At 40.9% G+C, this 23,998-nt stretch overlaps 1 protein-coding gene across 1 annotated transcript; it reads left to right on the top strand.

Moving 5' to 3' along the window:
• Positions 1-17,931: 17,931 nt before the first annotated feature.
• Positions 17,932-20,643, top strand: LOC141630170 (uncharacterized). The gene is made up of 5 exons (XM_074443035.1): positions 17,932-18,293; positions 18,396-18,787; positions 18,835-19,657; positions 20,098-20,209; positions 20,296-20,643. Exons 1-5 carry the CDS (start codon positions 17,932-17,934, stop codon positions 20,641-20,643), a joined length of 2,037 nt encoding a protein of 678 aa, XP_074299136.1.
• The last annotated feature ends 3,355 nt before the right edge of the window (positions 20,644-23,998 follow it).

The raw sequence follows: 23,998 nt of genomic DNA, 5'->3' as shown, positions 1-23,998 counted from the left end.
AATATATTAAAAGAGTCTAGGGATCGGTTCACTAGATGGGGTCAGATTTAATTCATTAACAGAGCTAATTACATTTTTTAAGGTTATATGATCAGTCGATTCAATACTCCTTTAGGTATAATTTAACATGTTATCGCTATCATTAAATTATCTCTATTCAGTTATCGCAGCCTATATTGATTCTAATCCAATCGGTGAAAGTCTCAATTCGTTATACTAGTCAATTAACTCTAGCCAGTAATTAACTAACTAGATGAAGAACAATAAATTGAACAACAACGAATAAGCAATTTAACTATCAATTCATTAATTAATCCCCCTTCTAACAACCTAGATTCCCATTCACCCTAGATTAATAAATTAACTACTCATAAATCGAAATAAGCAACTAGAATTAATAATAGAATGCATAACTAAAATAAGAAGAAGGGAAAGAAAAACTTAGTCTTGAATTATATTAAAAAGGGAAGAACATGACCGGTCCCGAAACGCATCTTAACTTGCCGCATAAAGGCGATAAAGCTAATGAAAATCTACAACTTCCACTAATTCTCCTCTCGTGTAGCAAACAACCTAAAATCTATTTATACCCCCTCTTTCCACACAACCTAGCTAATTATTTGCCCTACTAAAAATAAACGTATGAGATATAGTGCATGGGCTTCTAAAACCAGGCTACTTGATTTCTTCCTTTGCTTTTGAGTCCACGATTCTTATCTTAGTGGAAATAGCCCAATAACTTAGCTGACTACTCCATCTTTAACCTGCCTGCTTAACTTGTCAGCAATTTGGACCATTAAATAGACTTTCCTGCAAATAAATACACAAGTCATAGTAAACCGCAAAGGAAAGAAATATATTCTCAATCGTGCTAAAAATGCCGTAAATTAGTATAAAATTACAGGGAATAATTACATAAAATATAGGTAAATTATGCACTTATCATTCTGGACAGTGTTCTTCTTCGTAGTTACTCGATCGACTAAGGGCAACTCGATCGAGTATCGGGTACTCGATCGAGTACGTTAGTTACTCGATCGAGTAAGTCGGGTTTTACAGTTTTTCGGCCGGATTTGATAGTAAGCGTGGAGAGCTATATAAAGTTATTTCGACAGTTTACTTTTACTTTTTACTTTTGTTCTCTAAACCTTTTACAAAAGAAAACAACGACGTTCAATTCTCTTCACTCTTTGCTGTCAAATCAAGGCTAGGATTGTCGGATTTCGGAGATCGTCATACCTTTGTGATCGTCATATTGTGGGTAAGATTTCTATATTGTTGTTATGTCTTATAGTTAAAGTTTTGTTTAAACCCTAATTGGGTGATTTGGGGGGTTTCGGGAGTATTATGTGATAGATTTGTGATTACGTGATTATTGATTATAAGAGGTGATTTCGTAGAGAAGGGTTTTTGATCTGCTGCGTTGATTGTTCGTGATTCCATCTCAGGTAGGGTTTCCCTACTCAGTTGACTGCGTAAATAATATAAGATGGCATGATTGTATGATTGGCATGATATTCTTATCATACTTTGGATTTGGCATGTTATATCGGTATTGTATATTGGTTGTTTTGTTTGTCTGTGGTTCGCGAGGTGCGACCTCGGCTGAGTGGACTCACTTGCGGGAGTGGCTTCATGCCCTTGATTTGCCCCTTGTTATTTCCGTCACAAAGGGGGATGTGAACATTTATGAACATGGGTTATTCGCTCGCTCTATGGTGTTGAGCGGGGCTTAGGTGGTACGGCTGCGGTCCCCACTGGCGACGAGGAATATCTGTTGCTATGGGTATTCTGGCAGGACTACACACTTTAGTGTGTAGTCAGATGATTGGTGATGAGATGGAGTGAAAGGAATTTGTGTGTAATTGGATGTTGTGATTTCTTATTTTGTTTATGCAGTAACTAACCCCGTTTAAATGTTTTGAAAACTGTGGTGATCCATTCGGGGATGGTGAGCAGTTGATTAGCAGGTATTTCTTTGAAGTACGCGCGAGATCTAGCTGGAGATGGAGTCACGACGTGTCAAAGTCTTTAGTCTTCCGCTGTTTTGTTATGACACTTTTGCTTTAGTTGGATTTCAGTTTTGAGACAGTGTATTTTACTTTCAGTTTGGTTTTTTTGTACACACATTAAACTTTATTACTTAAAGTACGTTTCTTTATGGTCTACTTTGATTACTATACCTCGGGTAACCGAGATGGTAGCATCTCCATGTACTAGGTTGGTCTTGTTAAGGCACCTTGGTGTATGGGAGTGTTACAGAATCACATATCGGCATTCATCCAATGTATCACTGGTGCATCTTCATCTCTTTTCCACAATGAAATTCTCTTAATCAATTTATCGACCTCCATTTCGCCTCCATATAATCTTATCTAACATTTCATTTCTAACTGTTGGCCACCTATGTTCATCACCATAAATCTCTTGAGCAACCGCTCAATACCCATAGTTCCCATCGCGATCGACATCCACCCAGTCAATTATCCACTGGACCATGAAATTAGGAACCGCATATGGACAAGAAAAAAGTAACGTATGTTTGGTTCCCTGTCGAATTTAGCAATTAAATTTAATACAATTTTAAACAAAACATTTATTAAATAGTATTACTTACTTGTGGAGACGACATATAATGTGGTATGTTTAAATATGGAATATCTTTTAAAACATTAGTAGCGGCGGTCGTGGGCCTAGTGACCTGAAAATTTATAAAAAGATAGTTAAACAAACTACGATAACAATATAGTTGTAGAAACAAAGGTTGCTTACCTGTGGAGAATTCATAGGTTGTGGTATATTTAAATCCGGAATGTCTTTTGAAACATTATAGCGGCGGCCGTGGGTCTAGTAACCTGTAAATTTATAAAATAAAAATTAATTAAGCAAACTATGTGTAAACCATAAAAAATTAAACCTGCAATAATAAATAAAGAGGAACAAATAATATGGAAAACAAAAGTTTTATTATTGAAAGATTGAAGGTTACAATTTTCGTAACTCTCTTGATTCCATTTCTAAGGGATTTAGGGTGTTGATAGGGCGACGAGGGTCTTATCGACTTAATCTCATATGGAGAAAAGATGGGGTCTTTTTGTGACTTATTTCATCCTACCTACAATATGGTAGTAGGAAGACGGGGTCGTTTGAGACTTAATCCATATGCTCTCTTTTTAACCCTAGATATTGTAGCTGTATTTATAGTTGTAGCTGGCTTAGAGGGCAAGATAAAGATTTCTAAAATATCTAAGATATTATCACAATATTTATTGATAATTATCTCTAAATACTAAAGACTTTTGTTAAAATAAATAGATACCAAAAATATAAAATTTCGGTGTCTACAAATGCCCCCTCGAGACTGGTTGTAGAGACTTTGATGTCGGTTGCAACTTGATCTCGAAAATGCTACTGAATTTGACCCTTGGAGAATGTAGATGAAGAGCGAAAATGGTCCCACCGGGCGTGCCAATTTGTTAACCATAAAAAATTAAACCTGCAATAATAAATAAAGAGGAACAAATAATATGGAAAACAAAAGTTTTATTATTGAAAGATTGAAGGTTACAATTTTCGTAACTCTCTTGATTCCATCTCTAAGGGATTTAGGGTTTTGATGGCTACGAGGGTCTTATCGACTTAATCTCGTATGGAGAAAAAATGGGGTATTTTTGTGACTTATTCCATCCTACCTACAATATGGTAGTAGGAAGACGGGGTCGTTTGAGACTTAATCCATCTGCTCTCTTTTTAACACTAGATATTGTAGCTGTATTTATAGTTGTAGCTGGCTTAGAGGGCAAGATAAATATTTCTAAAATATCTAAGATATTATCACAATATTTATTGATAATTATCTCTAAATACTAAAGACTTTTGTTAAAATAAATAGATACCAAAAATATAAAATTTCGGTGTCTACGATTAAATGAAATACCAATTTGTAGGCACAGAAAATTTATTAATGTGTCGAATAAATAAAATAAATTAATTATTTTGAGTTAATACGAAATTTTAACTTAATTTAGTTAATTTGTCCCGATTAAATGAAGTATGGGCCGATTCGGATTATAAAAGGAGTTATTCGGATCACTAAACCCAGAAAGAATCAAACTTGGGCCAAGGTTGCTAATAAACCCACAAATGGGCTTGTGACCATCAAAGTCCAACAAGGAGGTTTGAAACTCTATAAATAGAGCTATCCTCATTCATTCAAGGGGTTGAAAAATTCATAATTGCAAAGGAACTAGAGAGAACAAGGTACAAATTCCTACAAATCCTCTCTGTCAAAATCATTGCAAGCAGTCAACAAGCACATCAAATCGTGCCGCCTGCGTTGAAGATTCAATCACAAGTTCAAACCTTCAAGAGAGATTCAAGTCATCGCGACCCTCTCAAGAAATAAAATTTACATCGCGCGTAGAGCAATTAAATTTGTCTACACGCGCACCCCTCACGTGTACTCTGTACACGTACCCCTTACGGCATATTAGAATCAGAGGATACATTAGAGATTGTACACGTACTTATTGATATTTATTAATAAAATTTAATTGTTTCCTTGTTTTGTATTTCAGTTATCGTTATACAAAATTTGTTGTTACAAAATTTGGTGAACCCGACGTGAAAATCTCTACCTCTCATCTCTACTGCTATTTTATTCAAGTCTACCAAAACAAGAAGATGTCTACCAAGCAAAGCACCTCCTCCAGTCCATCCAAGAAGACCTACGCAGATATCCTTCAGGGTACCCCCATTGCTGTTACCTCCCCTGCTACGCAGTTAGTTGGCATCTCCGCAAGAGGAATGGCGAAGAAGGCTGCTGTCAATGCTGCTGCTGCCAGTCTACGCTCTGCACACGTCCCAACTAGGCCGCGCAAGTTCTCTGTCGCCTCCATAGCTGCTGCCGCTATAGCACTCTTGGCTGCCTCATCTTCTTCACGCGAGGAGGGTAGAAGTGTTAAGGCTGAAAAAAAGGCTTCCTCTGCAAATCCAAGGCGTCGACAAAGAAGAAAGAAACATCAACTCCTAGCGTCGCTTCAGTCATGGTGATAAGTGGTGATACACTTGAGGATCGAATGCATAAAATGAATGAACTCCTTGAGAAGATGATGAAGGAGAATGAAGAAAAGAACAAAAAAATTGATAAGCTCCAAAAAGAGGTGGTGGCACTCCGTGACAGGAAGGCCGAGAGCGAGCATGGTGACACCGATAGGGATGCTGATAGCGATAGGGAAGTTGGCGAGGATAGGGAAAAGCATAACAATGAGATCAGCAACTTCACTGAAGAGAAGCTGCAGGAGTTAATAGCCAAGACGATCAAGTGTCAGTTAGATGATAGCTCGACAAGTAGTGGACGCTAAATAAAGCCTTACACTAAGAGGATTGACAGTCTGCGCATGCCATCTGGCTATCAGCCTCAAAAATTTCAACAGTTCGACGGGAAGGGAAACCCAAAGCAACACATCGCCCACTTCGTCGAGACATGCAACAATGCTGGAACAGAAGGTGATCGTTTGGTGAAGCAGTTTGTTCGTTCGCTCAAAGGGATCGCGTTCAACTGGTACATGAGATCGGACTCGATTCATTTGACACCGGGGTCAAATGGAAGATGAATTCCTCAACAGATTCTACAAAGACTAGACGTGTCGTCAAGATGAGCGAATTGACAAAGACAACTCAATGGCAAGATGAGCCTGTCGTCGATTACATCAACAAGTGGCGTGCGCTGAGTCTGGAATGCAAGGATCGCTTAAGTGAAGCGTCAGCAGTTGAAATGTGCGTCAACGGGATGAAATGGGACATTCTTTACATCCTGAAAGGGATCATGCCGAAGAGCTTCAAAGACCTGGCTACTCACGCCCATGATATGGAGATCACAATCAAAGAACATGGTAGCGCTCGACCAATTTCTTCTAAGATGCCAAGTGAAAAGAAGGAGTTCAAGAAAACTGATAAGAACTCCAAATCGTCGACAAAGGAAACAATGGTCGTCGAAACCAGCAGTGCACCTGTGAAAATCTCGTCAAAGCCTAAGTATGAAAAGAAGAAAGAGTCATTCTCTTATAACTACCAACGAGACAGGCCTAAATTGAAAGAGTTGCAGGCTAAGAAATACACATTCCCAGATTCTGACTTGTCTGGAATGCTCGATGACCTCTTAGAAAAGAAGGTTATACAATTGCCAGAGTCCAAGCGCCGTGAGCAAGAAAACAAGACAAACGATCCCAATTACTGTCGTTATCATAGGCTGGTGAGTCATCCTATTGAAAAGTGTATAACACTCAAGGAAAAGATCATGCAGCTCTCCAAGGAAGGGAAGATCATTCTTGACTTGGATGACACAGTAACCACAAATCAAACTACTGTAGTCCTGGAGCAACCTAACGAGCCAACTATACAGCAAGGACGGTGTGTGTATATGTTGCAGTTTGGAAATGTTGAGCCTGTGGCAGTACGAATCCAAGGGTCACTGCCGTCGCTACCTCCAATGTCATTGGAAGAAAAACTACCTCCTCAAGAGAAGAATGAGGATAAGAAAGACGAAGATGAGGATGAAGGCTGGACTTTGGTGACGCGCAAGAAGTCAAAGAAACAAACAAGGCAGACAACACAACCTGTTCACCGTCGAAGAAAACAATCAAAGAGGACTAAACCTCGCAAGACAAAGGGAAAGAAAAATTCCAAAATGGTGGTCAAACCACGTGTTTTGCCTATCGATGTACTTGAACAAGAACCACTGAGTCCCGTCACCTTACAAGAATTCTTCCCACAAGACTTCTTAAACAGGGTTATCGTGTGCACCATCTCATCTACGGAATGTGGTGATGATAAAAAGAAGATAGAGGAAGGAGGCCCAGATGATGCAAAGATTGCCACAATGTCGATTTCGAAAAGGAGAACAAAATAGTGGCTGCTCTTGACGCCCTTCCTACAAACATGGAATGGAAACAAATCTTTCATCTACCTAAAGAGAAGCGTAAGCTGATAATTCGAGGACTTGAGAAGCCTGAGTTGTATGCGGGCAAGATGAAAGACAAAGTTGAGCCTCCCGAGCAATCAATTGGATGTGTCTCCTGTAATGCAGCCTTGAGTTTTTCAGATAAGGATTTACTTCTTGGATCCAAGCCTCACAACAGGCCACTTTATGTGTCTGGGTACATCCGGGGACAAAAGGTCAAGCGCATTTTAATAGATGGAGGCTCAGGAGTCAATCTCATGCCAAAAGCTACCATGAACGAATTAGGGATCACGATGGATGAACTCTCCAGTAGTCGAACAATGATTCATGGTTTCAACTTGAATGGGGAGCGCGGGGTTGGCATGATCCGCGTGAACCTTACCATGGGTGATCTTTCTTCCGACACATTGTTCCATGTCATGGATGGTAAGACATCATTCAAACTATTGCTGGGACGACCTTGGAAGCACAAGAACGGAGTTGTCGCTTCAACCCTCCATCAATGTTTGAAATATTATCGTGGTGGCGAAAGGAAAATAGACGGAGACGCCAAACCCTTCTCTAAGGTCGACTCTTTCTTCGCTGATGCAAAATTCTTTGAAGAGAATGGTACTTCTAGTGAGTTCATGCCAACCACCATCTCTTCAACAGGAAAAAGAGGTAAGCGGGAAAAGAACATCATCAAAGAAGATGGAGCTGCAGGTCCTGCTAAAGAAAATGATGTTAAGAAAGATGTAGACAAGGTCAGCAAAACAACTACTCCTATTGCGTCACCCAAGAAGCAAGAGACGCCGCAAAAAACTACACCACCAGTACTACACTACATCCCAAAGTCTCGCCGCAAAGATGGAGAGAGTCCTTTTGCAGAGTGTCTAACACCAAGCCTAAGGATAAAAAGTCAAGCCAAGTGATCAAGCAGGAATGGGTGGCCAAATTCGTTACACCTCTGCGAAGTTCATCTCAAACAAAGATTGTGAAACCACTTCCAACTGGTTTCGTCTGCTCATCCAGTCAGTCATCAAGTGAAGAAAACAAGGGGATATTTGATTCCAATGCTTACAAGTTACTGGCGAAGGCTGGATATGACTTTACAAATCCGACTCCTCTCGGCAAAGTTATAGAAGTTGAGCCGTACGGTCTTAACAAAGCACAACATGAAGTATTCAAGCAAGATGGGAGCTTCATGGTGACCAGGGCCGGGCTCAGATATGAGTCTCCTGTGCCTGTGAAGATTGGTGCTCGTAGAAAAGGGGCTACTGCGTCTTCTCAGCACATCACAGTAGAAGAGGTCAAAGAAAAAGGAGAAGGAGAGGAAAAGATGCATCCATCTTCAGTCTTCGATCGAATAACTCCACCTGCAAAGAAGTGTCGTCCTTCTATATCTACAAGGTTAGGGAGACCAAGTGCTTCAACCATACACATTTCTGTCTTTGCTAGGCTTGGCAATCAAGGAGAAAGTAAGGTCAAAGTGTCAACAACTTCGTTGCGCATAAACAAGAAGGGCGCAATACATGAATGCTTGGGCGGTCCATCAAAAATAGTCTTCAGTCGACTAGGGGCTCTCAAGAGGAATAGTGGTGAGGGTCTTCCTCTCTCAACTTCTGCAACACAAAATGAAGAAGAAGTAAGAGTAAGCGATGACTTGAGAAGCGCAATACCACCTCGCATGAAGCGTATGCAAGTAGTGGATATCATCCAGCATGAGCCACTCAAAGCAAGGAGGCGCGTACTAGTTCTTACTAGTCAGTAAAAGAATACCGAAGAGCTTTTGACTTCATCTTCACGTCCCTGTTGATACCCGTCGTTGTAGGTACCAAAAATAAGATTTATAATTTCCTATTAAAACTAACCTAGGCTAGTGGTAACAGGGTCGAACCACAAGGAGGCGAATGTAATTTCTAATTGTCTAATTTAGTCTAAGGTAATGAAAGTGGGGGTTGAATTGATTTGGTCTATACTAATAGCAATAAAAGACTATAAACTAAATAAACGGATAAAACAGATAAAAGAAGGGGTACTAGGATGGTCGGTTCACTATAGTTTCAAGGCAAAGCAAACTAAGTCGGTCTAAATCAAACACATGAGGCGGGAAACAAGAGGTCCTCTCAGTCCACTCTTAACAGATAGCATCTTTCGATCTCGCTATAAGTCCCTAATATCACTAATACCGACTCTCGTCCTGAAAAGCGACTAATAATCTAAACTTTACCTATCTTTCGATCTCAACATAGTTTAGTCATTTTAATTGGTGATCTAACAACTGTCCCTATCTCTCGATCTAATGGGTCAGTCAAATCCTAAACATTGAACTAGTCGTGTGTACTCGATTTGTTGAATAAAGAATTAAAACAATTAAAACGAAAGTAAAACTCCACGAGGTCAGTCGATCGACCAAGTATGTCAGTCGATCGACTGACACGCGATTTAGGCCGCATTATTCTACGCCGCCTACACTATAATTCCCCTACATCCCAGCACGAATAATTTAGCTACTCATACTAAGAATGATAACAACAATAAGATTGATGAAATAAACAGAAGAATTCATAATTAAAACTACATAACAAAAGGCTAGCATAAAACGATAATTATGGTTTCGGGAACTAACTAACAATACTATATCTATGAATGTAAATAAAGTAATAAACTGGAAATTAGAACAGAAGGAATACCGAAATTTGCAGAAGGATTGTAACGGAATGATTGAAAGCACAACGAAAATCCAATGCGAAATAATATCCCGAACCCTAATTATTCGATAAACTAAACTGAATGTAAAACTAGGTAAATTTCTGAATAAAACTGGATGATTGTATCTCTCGACTAGGTTACGTTATATAGCAAACCAACGTAACACTTATTATTAAAACCTAAAACACAATGGGATTCAAGTTCCTCAATCTTTTAATTCTCGTCTAAAGCAGCGATGTGGTCGATCGACCATGATACCTAGTCGATCTACTGCTCTGAGCTGAACAGTGGCTTCTGGATCCCGTGGGTTGGTCGATCGACTAAGGGTACTGGTCGATCGACTGCTTTAGCTGGTACTTGACTTCTATGATCTCGTGGATTTGTCTTTTGGGCCTTGAAATGCGCACCAAGCTCGTTCCTTAAGTGAATCCTTCATGTCAAATGCAATGCAAGGTACTCAGGGATGGATTTAGCTCGATTTCCGCTGAATTCTTCACATTTCTGCAATAATGTACAAAAAACACGAAAGTAGACAGAAATAGGGGAAATGGTAGCTTAAACTACACAAATGAGCTCTGAAATGCGTGTAAAATGAGGTATAAAACATTATATAAAAGACACGCATCAAACTTCCCCAAACCAAACCCTTGCCTGTCCCCAAGCAAGAACTAGACTCGATCTAATGACCTAATGGAACGAGTTTAATCTCAGAGCGAATTATAACATGTAAAGCCTAAACCATTTTAATGCAACAACCAACAATCAATTAGTAATGTGAATCATGCAAACGAATTATGACGTCGTTAAAAACTGCTGAATCATCAACCATAGAGACTTATCAAATTGGACTCTCACGGGTCACTCATATCACACATAAGCACAGGTGAATTTAAGAGGATAAAACGAATTCATATTGTAATGACTCTCACCCAACTACGACCTATAAGAACATGCCTGCAATATAATATGAAAGTAATCTCTATAACCGTACATATGCATTCCAACCAACAAAAGACCATGACACATGTCGAGGTATATATGTGGATATGTGAGGTATGGGTAAGAAGAGGCAAAACATTTATGAAAAAGTGGAGGTACAGGTGATCAAGCTAGTACCAAAACGGAACCATATAGCAGCATCCTTCTTCTTGCTCAAAATCAAACGAAACGGTGTTGTAGCAAGCACAAATCTCACAATCTCCAGTATTAAGGTAATCAACTAACTCCCCATAAGATACTAATGCAACATGGGAGCAAAAATCGCCAAAAGATAAGGATTTTGAACTTATGCGAATTGATTTCTTCTTTTCTTTCGAACCTCAGTCGATCGACCAATGATGGCAGTCGATCGACTGCTATGAACAGTACAGAACTCTCTTTTTTTTTTCATTTTTTCGAATCATTTTTTTTGTTTCTTTTTCTTTACTTCTACATTTCATCTTCCCAACAAAATCTCAAATAAGAGCAAATGCTACCAAAAACTGAGTAACAATCCCAAGAACATAGACTACTAGCTTGACAAAGGACAGGCTAAATGTAGGATGTAGTAAATAGGACAAAAAGGATATTTTTGGCAGTGTGGAGTTTATGGGCATAATGAATAAAGGGAAACCTCTACCACATGTGTCGACAAACCACAAACCGAATGCATACAGGTATTAAGCAGATTAAGTTCATATTTATGCATATTGATGTAACATGCTTCATAAGGAGTACTACTCACATCCTAGATAAACTGGTCATAGATGACACCAGTTATAGGCTCTAATAACTCAGAAATATGATGTAGCTTGCCAAAATCTAAGTCAAGTCTCAAGTTCAGCAAATAATTAACGAAAACTCGTAGATATGCACTTATACGATTCTACTAATAACATGTTAATCAAGCAAGGCTTAGGCAAGAACAGATGCAAATGCAATGTCATCATGGAAATACTACCGTTCTGACTTGACCTAAATGCTAAGATAAACATGCATTTTTTCTGAAAATTTTGAAATTTTTCAATTTTTTTGGATTTTTGTATATATAGGAAATGAAAAAAACAATGCAAAACAAAATGTAAACGTGAATGCAAGCAAATGATATGCGACGCAAAACCCTTCCCCAAACCAAATCGCACAATGTCCCCATTGTGCAAAATCATGTAATTAAGAAAAGAGAAACGGGAATTTGCGATAAAATTAAATAAATAAAACATGAAGTAAAGACTTAGAAACTCACAAGACTTTAAGCGCAGCAAAGGAAACCTCCCAAACCAGCGTGAGCTAGGAGGTTTCAAAGAGTGGAGCATGCTACCAATAAGTACCTGAAAGACAAACAAAGTACCACGCATAAAACCGAGAAAGCAATAAAGAAGCGGTAATATGTGCAAAGTTACGAAAATGGAAGAAATCAGAAATGAGTCGGGAAATAAAATAGAGTAGAAAACTCCCTTAATCCCGCAAAACGACCCAACACAGCAGGGGGAAGGTCGTGAACAGATCTGAAGAAGGTGAGTGGTCGATCGACCATAAATGGCAGTCGATCGACCTAAGTGAACAGGAACAGAAACTCCTGAGATGCGCAACTCAGTCGATTGACCATTGAAGGCAGTCGATCGACTGGGAAAGCTGGTGTAACTTTCTGATTTCTTCGTATTTGCTCAATTACTTGAGCTAATGAGGTCTAAAACCTGCAAGTGCACAATAATACGCGCTCAAAATTGCGCAAAACCTAAACCAAAGTCTAAAGCGTATAAAATCCTAAGCAATAGAGATAAATGCGAAGTCTCGCGCACACAAAAGCAATAAAAAGGAGTTTAAAAGATATAAAATGTTTGTAAAGCATGTGATCAACTAATAGTTGATCAAGAACGGCCACGGTATGGCCCACTTCGTCGGCTTCTGGCTACTAGAGGTAGCCTCAACGATTCTTATCTTCTTAGCTGCACCCTTCTTAGCTTCAGCATCCGCCGAACTCAACGGATCAACAACTTCTATATCTCCCCAGTCAATGATCTCTTCGGACTCGTCAGAATCTAAATCGGACTCTCTCACTTTGACCGGCTCGTCATCAACTTCCTCATCAGTGCCATAGCTAAGGCAACCAAGACCTCCTCTTTGAATGATCGGCTTCTTCACAGCTGGAGCGACTTGCGGCTCTTCCTTCCCCAAACCAGCTCCTATAATATCAGAAATAGACAAATATTCCTCCAATTTGCTCCCAATCTGGGGCGGAGGGGTTATGACAGGAATAGGAGTAGAGACAGGCATATCAGGAAGCACAAAGTATGATTTCTTTTCGTAAACCGTGAGTACGGGTGACAGCCACATGGGGTCTTTCTTCCTAGCTGTTTGGGCGAAGACAATAGAATGCTTCCCCACTTTGAAGGTCAGGGTCCCAGAACCAACATCAATAACTGCACCAGCAGTGTGCAGAAATGGCCTACCTAGAATGATAGGTATGTGGGCATCCTCAGGCATATCTAGGACTACAAAGTCTACGGGGAAGAAAAACTTCCCTGTTTGCACAGGGATATCTTCTAGGACGCCTATAGGCTGGACCGCAGATCGGTCAGCCATCTGAACGGTCATGTCTCAGAATCGCAAACCTAGTCAATTTTAGCTTCCTAGCAAGACTTAAGGGCATGACGCTAATGCTAGCTCCTAGGTCACATAATGCCTTCTCAATAGAGAAGGTACCTATATTACAAGGAACGGAAAAGCTACCCGGGTCTTCTAGTTTGTGAGGTGCAGTATGAGACAAATAAGAACAAGTTTCCTCAGTCAGTGCAACAGTATGCACGGTTTAAAGTGACCTCTTTTTAGAAAGTAATTGCTTCATGAACTTCATATAAGCGGGCACTTGATTCACTAATTCAAGGAAAGGTACTTGTACGTTAAGACTACGAACAACATTTTCAAATTTACTGAAAGATACCTGTTCCTTTGTCGGCACTAGTCTCTCTGGATATGGGGCTGTAAGAAGTAGTTTAGCCCTCTCCTCTAAGTCACGCATGCCGGCATCCGTGGACTTAGGCTGAAAGTCCACCACCTTCTCCTTATTGAAGCTTGAACCCTCTTCAGACCGTCTCAAATGTGAGCCATTGACCGACATTGGGTCGAACTTCGGAATCGGGATGGACCCATCAGCACTCGGGTCTTGCCCCAATACTTTTGGAGTTGTCGTACCCCGAAATAAGTGGTCTCTCAAATTATTGGGCATTGGAGGACGAAATTTCTCAATATCAGCAGTGGCCTCAGTCGATCGACCAGTGAGGTCAGTCGATCGACTGACTTGAATAGGACCAGAAGCTCCTGTAACCCGCACTTCAGTCGATCAACCGGGTATATCAGTCGATCGACTGGTATACCTGGTAGACGCCTTGTTTTTGCTATTCTTCGTTAAAGCTTTCTTTTGACTCGGTTCCGCCTCATTCTTTTCAGGGGCATCCTCGACCATAGCAGGCCCCTCCAGGGTAAACCCACTCCTCAAAGTAATGGCGTTTAGGGTCTCTTTCTGGTCAGTTTGAGTTGGTAAGTGTCCCGGAGCTCGAGTGGTACTCTTGCTAGCCAATTGAGCAATTTGGCTTTCTAAAAGTTTCATTCCAGCCTCTCTAGCTTGGGACTCCTTTTGCAACATATTCTTCAACTCAGCAAACTCGAAATTTTGAGATTGTTGCTGCTGCGGCACGTAGGGAGGTTTTTTATATTGTTGTTGCTTATGATGATGGTGTACATAGGCTTGTTGCTGCTGCTGCTGCGGAGGTGGAGTTGAATTTAGGACATTCTGGCTACTCCACCTCAAGTTGGGATGAACATTAGGCTCATAGTAGGTGTTTGTCTGCCTATAGTGTTGAAAGGCAGCACAAGACTCGAAAGGACTAGGACAATTCTCTGAGACATGTCCCTCAGCTCCACACCTTCTGCAGACGAAAGGCCCGTCTGACACAGCATTTACTTGGTAAATACCTCCTTTTGAAGCTCCTCCTAGTTCATATTTGTCAAATCTCGCAGTGAGAGCTTCAAGTGCAGCTACAGAAGGAGATTCAACACTCCTCCTTTGATTCCCCCTGGAATTCCCATACTCAGCCTTGTAGGTGGCTAAGTCATCAATGATCTTTCCCCCCTTAGTCTCTCCCATATTTTCAGCAAATCGGCCATTGGCTGCAGCATCCAAAATAGCCCTCGGATCGTCATACAGCCCGTTATAGAACTGATTACAAAGACTCCATTTTTCGAACCCATGGTGCGGTATGGTTCGCACCAGCTTCTTGAAACGGACCCATGCCTCATGAAAATTCTCATCCGGCCCTTGTTTAAAGCTCGTGATTTGAGCTCTAATGGCATTAGTCTTCGAGGCAGAGAAGTACTTTTTATAAAATCCCAGGGCTAAGGAGTTCCAATCGGTGATCCCATGAGCGGCTCGGTCCAGATCTATGTACCACTCCCTTGCAGCATCACGGAGTGAGAATATAAACATAGTCTCCTTTATCTGGTCCTGGGTCACACCGGTCGACGGGGTATAGAGCGAAGAATCGATAAATATCTCCATATGCTTCGCTGCATCTTCATTTGCAGCTCCCCCGAACTGGTTCCTCTCAACTAGGTTGATATAGGAAGGCTTTGGTTCGAATTTCATATCAGCTCCAGGTAATTTGAATCCCTTGTAAAGATTTTCGGCTGTCGGCACAGAATGACTTGCTATAGTTGCTTCTTCAGCCATGACTGGAATTTCTGGAGAAGTGACTGTCTCAGCTAAAGAAATAGAAGCAGGAGATGTAGGTGGATCTTCCTCGAACAGAGCGTTCTCGTAGTAACTTGACAGAGTACTCAGCTCTTCCTCTGTCGGTAATACCCTATGTGATCGTCTCAACTCGCGCAAGGATTTCTCAATCTCATGATTGAACGGTACTAGTTCACTACCCTGTGACCTGCGCATAAGAAGAAACTACAAAAAGAATATGAGAAAAGTTTAAGGAACGGATGTCCCTTAAACTAAGAAAGACTAAATAAAAACAACTAAAAATTAGAACAATTGCCTCCCCGGCAATGGCGCCAAAATTTGATACCCGTCGTTGTAGGTACCAAAAATAAGATTTATAATTTCCTATTAAAACTAACCTAGGCTAGTGGTAACAGGGTCGAACCACAAGGAGGCGAATGTAATTTCTAATTGTCTAATTTAGTCTAAGGTAATGAAAGTGGGGGTTGAATTGATTTGGTCTATACTAATAGAAATAAAAGACTATAAACTAAATAAACGGATAAAACAGATAAAAGAAGGGGTACTAGGATGGTCGGTTCACTATAGTTTCGGCGGCAGCAAACTAAGTCGGTCTAAATAAAACACATGAGGCGGAAAACAAGAGGTCCTCTCGGTCCACTCTTAACAGATAGCATCTTTCGATCTCGCTATAAGTCCCTAATATCACTAATACCGACTCTCGTCCTGAAAAGCGACTAATAATCTAAACTTTACCTATCTTTCGATCTCAACATAGTTTAGTCATTCTAATTGGTGATCTAACAACTGTCCCTATCTCTCGATCTAATGGGTCAGTCAAATCCTAAACATTCAACTAGTCGTGTGCACTCGATTTGTCGAATAAAGAATTAAAACAATTAAAACAAAGGTAAAACCCCACGAGGTCAGTCGATCGACCAAGTATGTCGATCGATCGATCGACACGCGATTCGAGCCGCATTATCCTACGCCGCGTACACTATAATTCCCCTACATCCTAGCACGAATAATTTAGCTACTCATACTAAGAATGATAACAACAATAAGATAGATGAAATAAACAGAAGAATTCATAATTAAAACTACAGAACTAAAGGCTAGCATAAAACGATAATTATGGCTTTGGGAACTAACTAACAATTCTATATCTATGAATGCAAATAAAGTAATAAATGGAAATTAGAACGAAGGAATACCGAAATTTGCAGAAGGATTGTAACGGAATGATTGAAAGCACAACGAAAATCCAATGCGAAATAATATCCTGAACCCTAATTATTCGATAAACTAAACTGAATGTAAAACTAGGTAAATTTGAATAAACTGGATGATTGTATCTCTCGACTAGGTTACGTTATATAGAAAACCAACGTAACACTTATTATTAAAACCTAAAACACAATGGGCTTCGAGTTCCTCGATCTTTTAATTCTCGTCATAAATGATGTGGTCGATCGACCATGATACCTACTCGTTCGATCGCTCTGGTGAAATGAACAAGAGCTTCGGATCCGTGGGTTGGTCGATCGACTAAAGGGTACTGGTCGATCGATCGCTTTAGCTGGTACTTGACTTCTATGATCTCGTGGATTTGTCTTTTGGGCCTTGAAATGCGCACCAAGCTCGTTCCCTAAGTGAATCGTTCACGTCAAATGCAATGCAAGGTACTCGGGGACGGATTTAGCTTGATTTCCGCTTAATTCTTCACATTTCTGCAATAATGTACAAAAAACACGAAAGTAGACAGAAATAGGGGAAATGGTAGCTTAAACTACACAAATGAGCTCTGAAATGGGTGTAAAATGAGGTATAAAACATCATATAAAAGACACGCATCACCTATGATGCAAGAAAGTCAAGTGACTTAGAAATTACAACGTCGTCATATCACATCACAGTAAAAGAGATACCTGACGAGAATGAAGAAGTGGAGGCCGATGAGGCTCCAAAAACACTTGTAGACGGGGGGCAATCGACTGTGGGTGAACTCAATGAGCTCAACTTGGGAACTACGGAAGATCCTCGCCCCATTTATATTAGTGCTCTGCTGACTACAGAAGAACAAGAGGAGTACTACAAGTTGTTGGTCGAGTACAAGGATGTCTTCGCTTGGAGCTATAAAGAGATGCCTGGACTCAGCCCAAAAATTGCAGTTCATCGTCTAGCAATCAAGAAAGGCACCATCTAAAAAGCAACCTCAACGTCGTTTCGTGCCGGAGCTTGTACGAAATTGAAAAGGAAGTCAATAAAATCAATGAAGCGGGTTTCATTCGAGAAGTCAAATATTCTACCTGGATAGCAAACATTGTCCCGATCGTAAAGAAGAATGGACAGCTGCGCATATGTGTCGACTTGAGAGACCTTAATGATTCATGCCCGAAGAATGACTTCCCTTTGCCGATTTACAAAGTTGATGATTGATGCAACCACTTTGGTCATGAAGCCCTCTCATTCATGGATTGTCTTCTTTGGTTACAATCAAATACATATGGCACCTGAAGATCAAGAAGCAACAGGTTTTCGAACCCCAAAAGGGATCTTCTGCTACACAGTCATGCCGTTTGGATTGAAGAATGCTGGCGCTACGTACCAACGCGCAATGCAAAAGATCTTTGATGACATGCTGCATAAAATAATAGAGTGTTATGTTGATGACGTGGTTGTCAAATCAATGAAAATAGAAGACCATATCAAAGACCTTCGAGCCGTCTTTGAGAGACTTAGAGAATGTCAACTCAAGATGAATCCACTCAAGTGTGCATTTGGTGTCACATCTGGGAAGTTCTTAGGGTTTGTGGACAGACACAGAGGCATTGAAATTGACCAAACAAAAATCAAAGCGATCAACGAAATGCCGGAACCAAAGACGTTGAAAGAGTTGTGCGGATTGCAGGTACGTTTGGCATACATTCGAAGGTTCATATCTAACCTAGAAGGACGTTGCCAACCATTCATCCATCTCATGAAAAAGGATGCTCCATTCCAATGGGATGAAAAATGCAAAAATGCTTTTGATAGCATCAAAAAGTACTTGGCCAGCGCACCAGTGCCGGGGGCACCAATTCCAGGAAAGCCACTTGTCCTCTACATTGTAGCACAAGAACGCTCACTGGGGGAAATGTGTGCTCAAGAAATTGAGGACCGCAAGGAGAGAGCACTCTACTACTTGAGTCGTACCTTGGTTGGAGCTGAGTTGAATTACTCGCCCATAGAGAAGATATGTCTTGCTTTGGTGTTCGCCATCCAGAAGTTGAGGCACTACATGCAGGCGCATACCATACACGTGGTCTCAAAAGCTGATCCAATCAAGTACATACTCTCAAGACCAGTCTTGTCTAGAAAACTTGCGAAATGGGCAATGTTACTTAAGCAGTATGACTTGGTGTTCGTGCCTCAAAAGGCTGTCAAAGGTCAAGTTATCGCCGACTTCTTTCTTTCGATCATCCATCCGGTGCAGAGTGGGAAATTTCAGATGACCTCCCAGGAGAAGAAATTTTCTATGTGGACGTCCTACCTCCATGGCAAATGTACTTTGACGGTGCTGCAAGGCAAGATGGAACTGGAGCTGGAGTTGTATTCGTGACTCCACAAAATCATCTTATGCCATATGCCTTTACACTCACTCAGTTGTGCACAAATAATATGGCAGAATACCAAGCTCTCATATTCGGTCTTCAAATGGCGATCGAAATAGGTGTCAGGGATATGGACATATATGGAGACTCAAAGCTGGTGGTCAACCAAGTCCTTGGTGAATATGAAGTGAAAAAGGAAGACTTAATTCCCTACCATCAACAGGCATTACAACTGCTGAATCAACTTGATGACATCCATATTGGTCATGTACCAAGGAGTGCCAATAAGTTGGCTGACGCACTTGCTAATCTTGCAGCCACTTTGGCACTGGGGGCAGAAGAGTCTATGCAAGTCCCAGTCTGCAACCGTTGGGCAATATCTTTGCGTGAAGAGGAAGAAAATGTAGACACAACCAACATGATATGCGTCTACACAGCTGATAAGGATGATTGGCGTCAGTCTATCATTGATTTCTTGGACCACCAAAAATTACCTGATGATCCCAGACACAAGGTTGAGATACGTCGACGTGCTCTAAAGTTTATTCACTATAAAGGGACGCTCTACAGACGTTCTTTCTCAGGCCAATGGTTGAGGTGTCTAAGCAAGGACAAAGCTGTTGAAGCAATGTATGAAGCTCACTCTGGAATTTGTGGCACTCATCAATCTGGGCCTAAACTTCATGATCGCGTAAAGAGAATGGGGTATTATTGGCCAACCATGGTACAAGATTGTATGGACTTTGCGAAAAAATGTGAACCCCGTCAGTTCTACGCAAACTTCATACACCAACCGCTGGAGCCGTTGCATCCTACTGTTTCTTCATGGCCCTTTGAAGCTTAGGGACTTGATGTTGTGGGACCTCTTACTCCAAAGGCCTCAAATGGACACGAGTATATCCTCGCTGCCACTAACTACTTCTCAAAATGGGCAGAAGCCATTACACTACGGGAAGTGAAGAAAGAAAATGATGTGGACTTTATTCGAACCCAAATCATCTCTGAGATATGGTGTACCTCGGCGTATCACGCTGACAATGGAAAATAATTCTTCAATCATCTGATGACAAGTCTGGGAGAAAAATTTAAGTTCAAACAATACAACTCATCCATGTACAATGCTCCTGCAAATGGTTTGGCTGAAGCCTTCAACAAGACCATTTGAAACTTGCTGAAGAAAGTAGTATGGAGTATAGGCATGAAAGGATTGGTGAGGCATTGTGGGCGTATCGTACCACATACAAAACACCTACTCAGGCAACCCCCTATGAATTGGTGTTGATGGAGTATAGGCCGTGTTGCCATTAGAATTGCAGATCCCTTCCTTGCGCATTGCCATTTAGGAAGGGCTCACAGAAGATAAAAATGACAAATTGCGTTTAGCAGAGTTAGAGGCTCTTGATGAAAAAAGATTAGAAGCTCAACAAAAACTCCAGTGCTATCAAGCAAGGTTGTCACGCGCATTCAACAAAAAGGTGCGCCCTCGTTCTTTCCAAGTAGGAGACATTGTCCTTTCGGTACGAAGACCAATCATCACCTCTCACAAGCCAGTTGGTAAATTCACCTCTAAGTGGGATGGTCCATACGTGGTACAGGAAGTCTACATGAATGGTGCTTACAAAATTGTGGATGAAGATGGCGTCCGTATAGGCCCAATCAATGGGAAATTTCTGAAACGTTACTATTCTTAAGCCCCAATAGTGAAGGCTCTAAGCAAGAGCATAAAGCGCATGTCAAGGCTCCTAAGCAAGAGCGTAAACGCATGTTAAAGCTCCTAAGCAAGAGGTTAAACGCATACAAAAAAAAAAAATCACCAAAAAAAAAAAATCCATCTTTTATGAACTACGTCGGCTTGATTTTGTGAAATACACTTTGTGCTTCACAGGTACATAGGCAGCTTGGGTGAACATGTAGCTCAAGTGCAGCCACACTTCCAAACAAAAAAATCCATCTCTTGAACTACGTTGGCTTGATCTTGCAAGTTGTCACCCCTAGTAGCTTTGCAAGTACGTAGGCAGTTTGAGCAAATACTTTGTTCAAGTGCAGCTACACCAAAAAATTTACATCAAAATAATTACTCCTGGCCCGCAAGAGTTTAAACTGTGAACGGCTAAATAAATAGTGTTTTAGCAGGATTTCCCCTGAACGGATCCGGCTTGATCAAAGAGTAATTTGGGTATCTAGTTCTATAAGTTTGGAATATTATGAGTGAATAACAAGGGAAGAATTAAGTATAAGGAATAACGTTTGCATTATTTTGATAAGCTGAGTACAATCTTGTGTGTGTAGCTGAATATTCAGGAATAAAATGAGAGATAAAGTGTAAATAGTCGACCAATCATGAATCTCTTTACAATTGTTAGATTCTGCTATTTATAGTTCTACAAATGCTACCGTTACATTCATCTTCAACGTTTTTCCCAATTGTAGGAGCTGTTGCCGGATTAATAGGGCACGCTCCCTATTAATTCGCTTGACCCGTTCCACTCTCAACCAATCTTCAGCTTTTCCTCTTCTTTCCGTCCCGATTCATAGATGATATAGTCTCATGGTTGGACTTGGTCTTCCTTGAGAATATGACACGGTTATTGACTCATACAACTGCACTTTTTGTTTATCTTCTTAATCCAGCTTGTTTGAAAGCCCCGCCAGGCTATTCCGTACTTACTATCAGGCTCTTCTTCCAGGATCTAATAGCCTGCTTATCCTGTAATACTCTTCATCTGCCAGATAGTAGTCAGATTTGTCCAGCCCCTGGAGGTCTTAATCAGCCTAGTAGGGTGAGGCTAAGTTAGAGTTAGACCAGGCTAAACTGGGCCTAACAATTGCCCCTTGACATTTTGCCCGTGCTGGATCAGGCCAGGGGTGAGATGTCAACTTTACCGGGTTAAACAATAAAAAGAATTATATTTACTCAATGACTCTTAGACTCCTAGTTACCGTTAAACACTTGCAACGGCTAATTTGTATGATGTCACGCTGACAGTTTTGTGTTTTCTAGGGTTTTTACACCGTTATTCCCCTTCTATAAATACGGTATTTGGGATGAGATTGTTTTTCACCAAATTTCCTCCACTTTCCATGCTCAACTTTCTCTAAAATTCTCCCCTGTTTCTTAGGAGTCTTACTCTGCCAACTTATAATTTTTCAATAAATAAAATTCATCACAATAATTTAAATAATAAAGGATATGGGAGCCAAAAAGCGTCCTTCACCTCAGAAATCCGCTGCTGAACCTGAACCCAAAGACGTCCAGGAGGAGGAGGTGTTTGAAGTTGATCCTCCTGCTCGTGCCATAGCTTTTAAATATCAGGATTCTATTTTTTCTGCCCTTCAATCTCTGGATCCTTACTTCCCTGAAGAGAACTTATTGAAAACAAACTATGACAGGGTTTTAAGGGAGAAGAAAATAATTCCTGAGTCGACTGAGGTATGGATTCCTGAGTCTTGTCCAGTCAGAGCTAACTGGGTGTCACCTGGTTGGTTCTGTATTTTTGAATGGGCGTTCAAAGCAGGTTGTAAGTTACCTTTTACTCCTTTAATGATCGATACCATTCGTGCTATGGAAGTATCACCTTTTCAGATTATGCCAATGGTTTGGAAACTTGTTCATTCCATTGAAAATTTATGTGCTAAACACAACCTTGTAATTACTATTAATGATATCAAGGCAATATATCATATGAAAAATCATGTTGATGGTCGTTTTAATTTGAGAATTAAATCAAAGATGTCTCCATTAATTACTAACCTGGACTCTGAGACGATAAAAGCTGGGCGAAAACTTTCCTGTTTATCCGGACTGAGAGTCTGGGCTCAGTCTTTGACTATTTGAGATATCCTCCTTTGGAGAGTGGTACGTTTCCTGTACTCTTAATTTGCAATTTATATTGAATGAAACTAGGATATATAAGTCTTACCTGCATATTTTTGTTTTTGTAATGTTTGTATCTCCTGATTGGAACCATGATCCTCTTGATGAGGAGGCTGTTGCAAGGATAGACGCTTTCCTTTCTATTCCTGAGTAAGAGAGGACCTAGCCTGCCAGTCTGGGCAGGGAATTATTGCCCCGGTATATGAAGACCAAGCTGAGTGGGGTCAGAGTGCCCAAAGGCAAGCCTAGCTCTACTGCTCTTTCCTGTATGTTTCCTATATGTCTTTATGTTAATTGCTGCCTTCTTATCGCTTTTTATCTGATATTTATGTATATTCTTTATGTATCCAATATTCAGGTCTTCTGCTAGGTTGGCAGCTTTTATGCAAAAGATTTAAAGGCTGGGGTGGCTAGGATTGCTGAACAGTCCAAGAGCCAGGAGGCTAGTGGGAGTGACAAGACGTTTGATATTTTGGTTTCTGATGTCCAGCCTCCCCAAGAACCGCCCAAGCTAGTATCACCAAAGGTCGTTCAGGCTCAACCGATCAGGAGTATCAGGCAAGTGTCTGCTAGGATTGATGATATGGATGCTGCCCGGGCACAGATAAATGAATTTTTTGCAAAAATGGGCGGCCAACTTTTGTCTGCTAATACCCTTGAGTCTTCTACTAAAGTGGTTTCTATCCTGACTTCTCTTGTGATAAAGGCTGCTGAACTTGCTTCTCAAGCTAAGGAGGTTAGTTGTAAAAGGATGTTTAAATTATTTATATGCTCTTTATGTTGCTTTATATTGGGTTGACTAATTTTGTTTCTTGTAGGGATTGGATGTCGGGTTGGCTACTGCTTGTCAGCTCAGGGATGCCCAGGCCAGGGTTTCTACTTTGGAAGAGAAACTGGATAAGGTTAACCGTGAGCTGCACACATCCAGGGGTAATGAAGTAGTACTTCAATCTCGGTGGCGACAGTAGAGAGGCATCAGGGTGCTATAGTTTGTGAGGTGGTCGCAAAAACGCCGAGAAGGTTGTCACGCAAGAGTTGGAGGCTGTCAAGGGGGAGCTGGCTGCTGAGAAGCAGGCAATGCAGGATCAGCTGAGGAAGAATGAAGAGCTTGGTGCTGAAAAGGAATTAGTGGAGGCGCGGCTTGCTGATGCCGCTCAGTACTTCTTTGGGAA

Source organism: Silene latifolia, chromosome Y (genome assembly GCF_048544455.1).
Source record: "Silene latifolia isolate original U9 population chromosome Y, ASM4854445v1, whole genome shotgun sequence".
In the NCBI taxonomy this organism is placed as follows: domain Eukaryota; kingdom Viridiplantae; phylum Streptophyta; class Magnoliopsida; order Caryophyllales; family Caryophyllaceae; genus Silene; species Silene latifolia.
This window is presented reverse-complemented; position numbering and strand designations above follow the sequence as displayed.

Bases quoted from the DNA above. Each gene is read 5' to 3' on its own strand.
- LOC141630170 (XM_074443035.1), top strand. From the start codon at position 17,932: ATGCCGTTTGGATTGAAGAATGCTGGCGCTACGTACCAACGCGCAATG. The intron at 18,294-18,395 runs GTTCATATCTAA...TGCTTTTGATAG, and splicing joins CGTTTGGCATACATTCGAAG to CATCAAAAAGTACTTGGCCA. The intron at 18,788-18,834 runs GTCAAGTTATCG...CATCCGGTGCAG, and splicing joins GCCTCAAAAGGCTGTCAAAG to AGTGGGAAATTTCAGATGAC.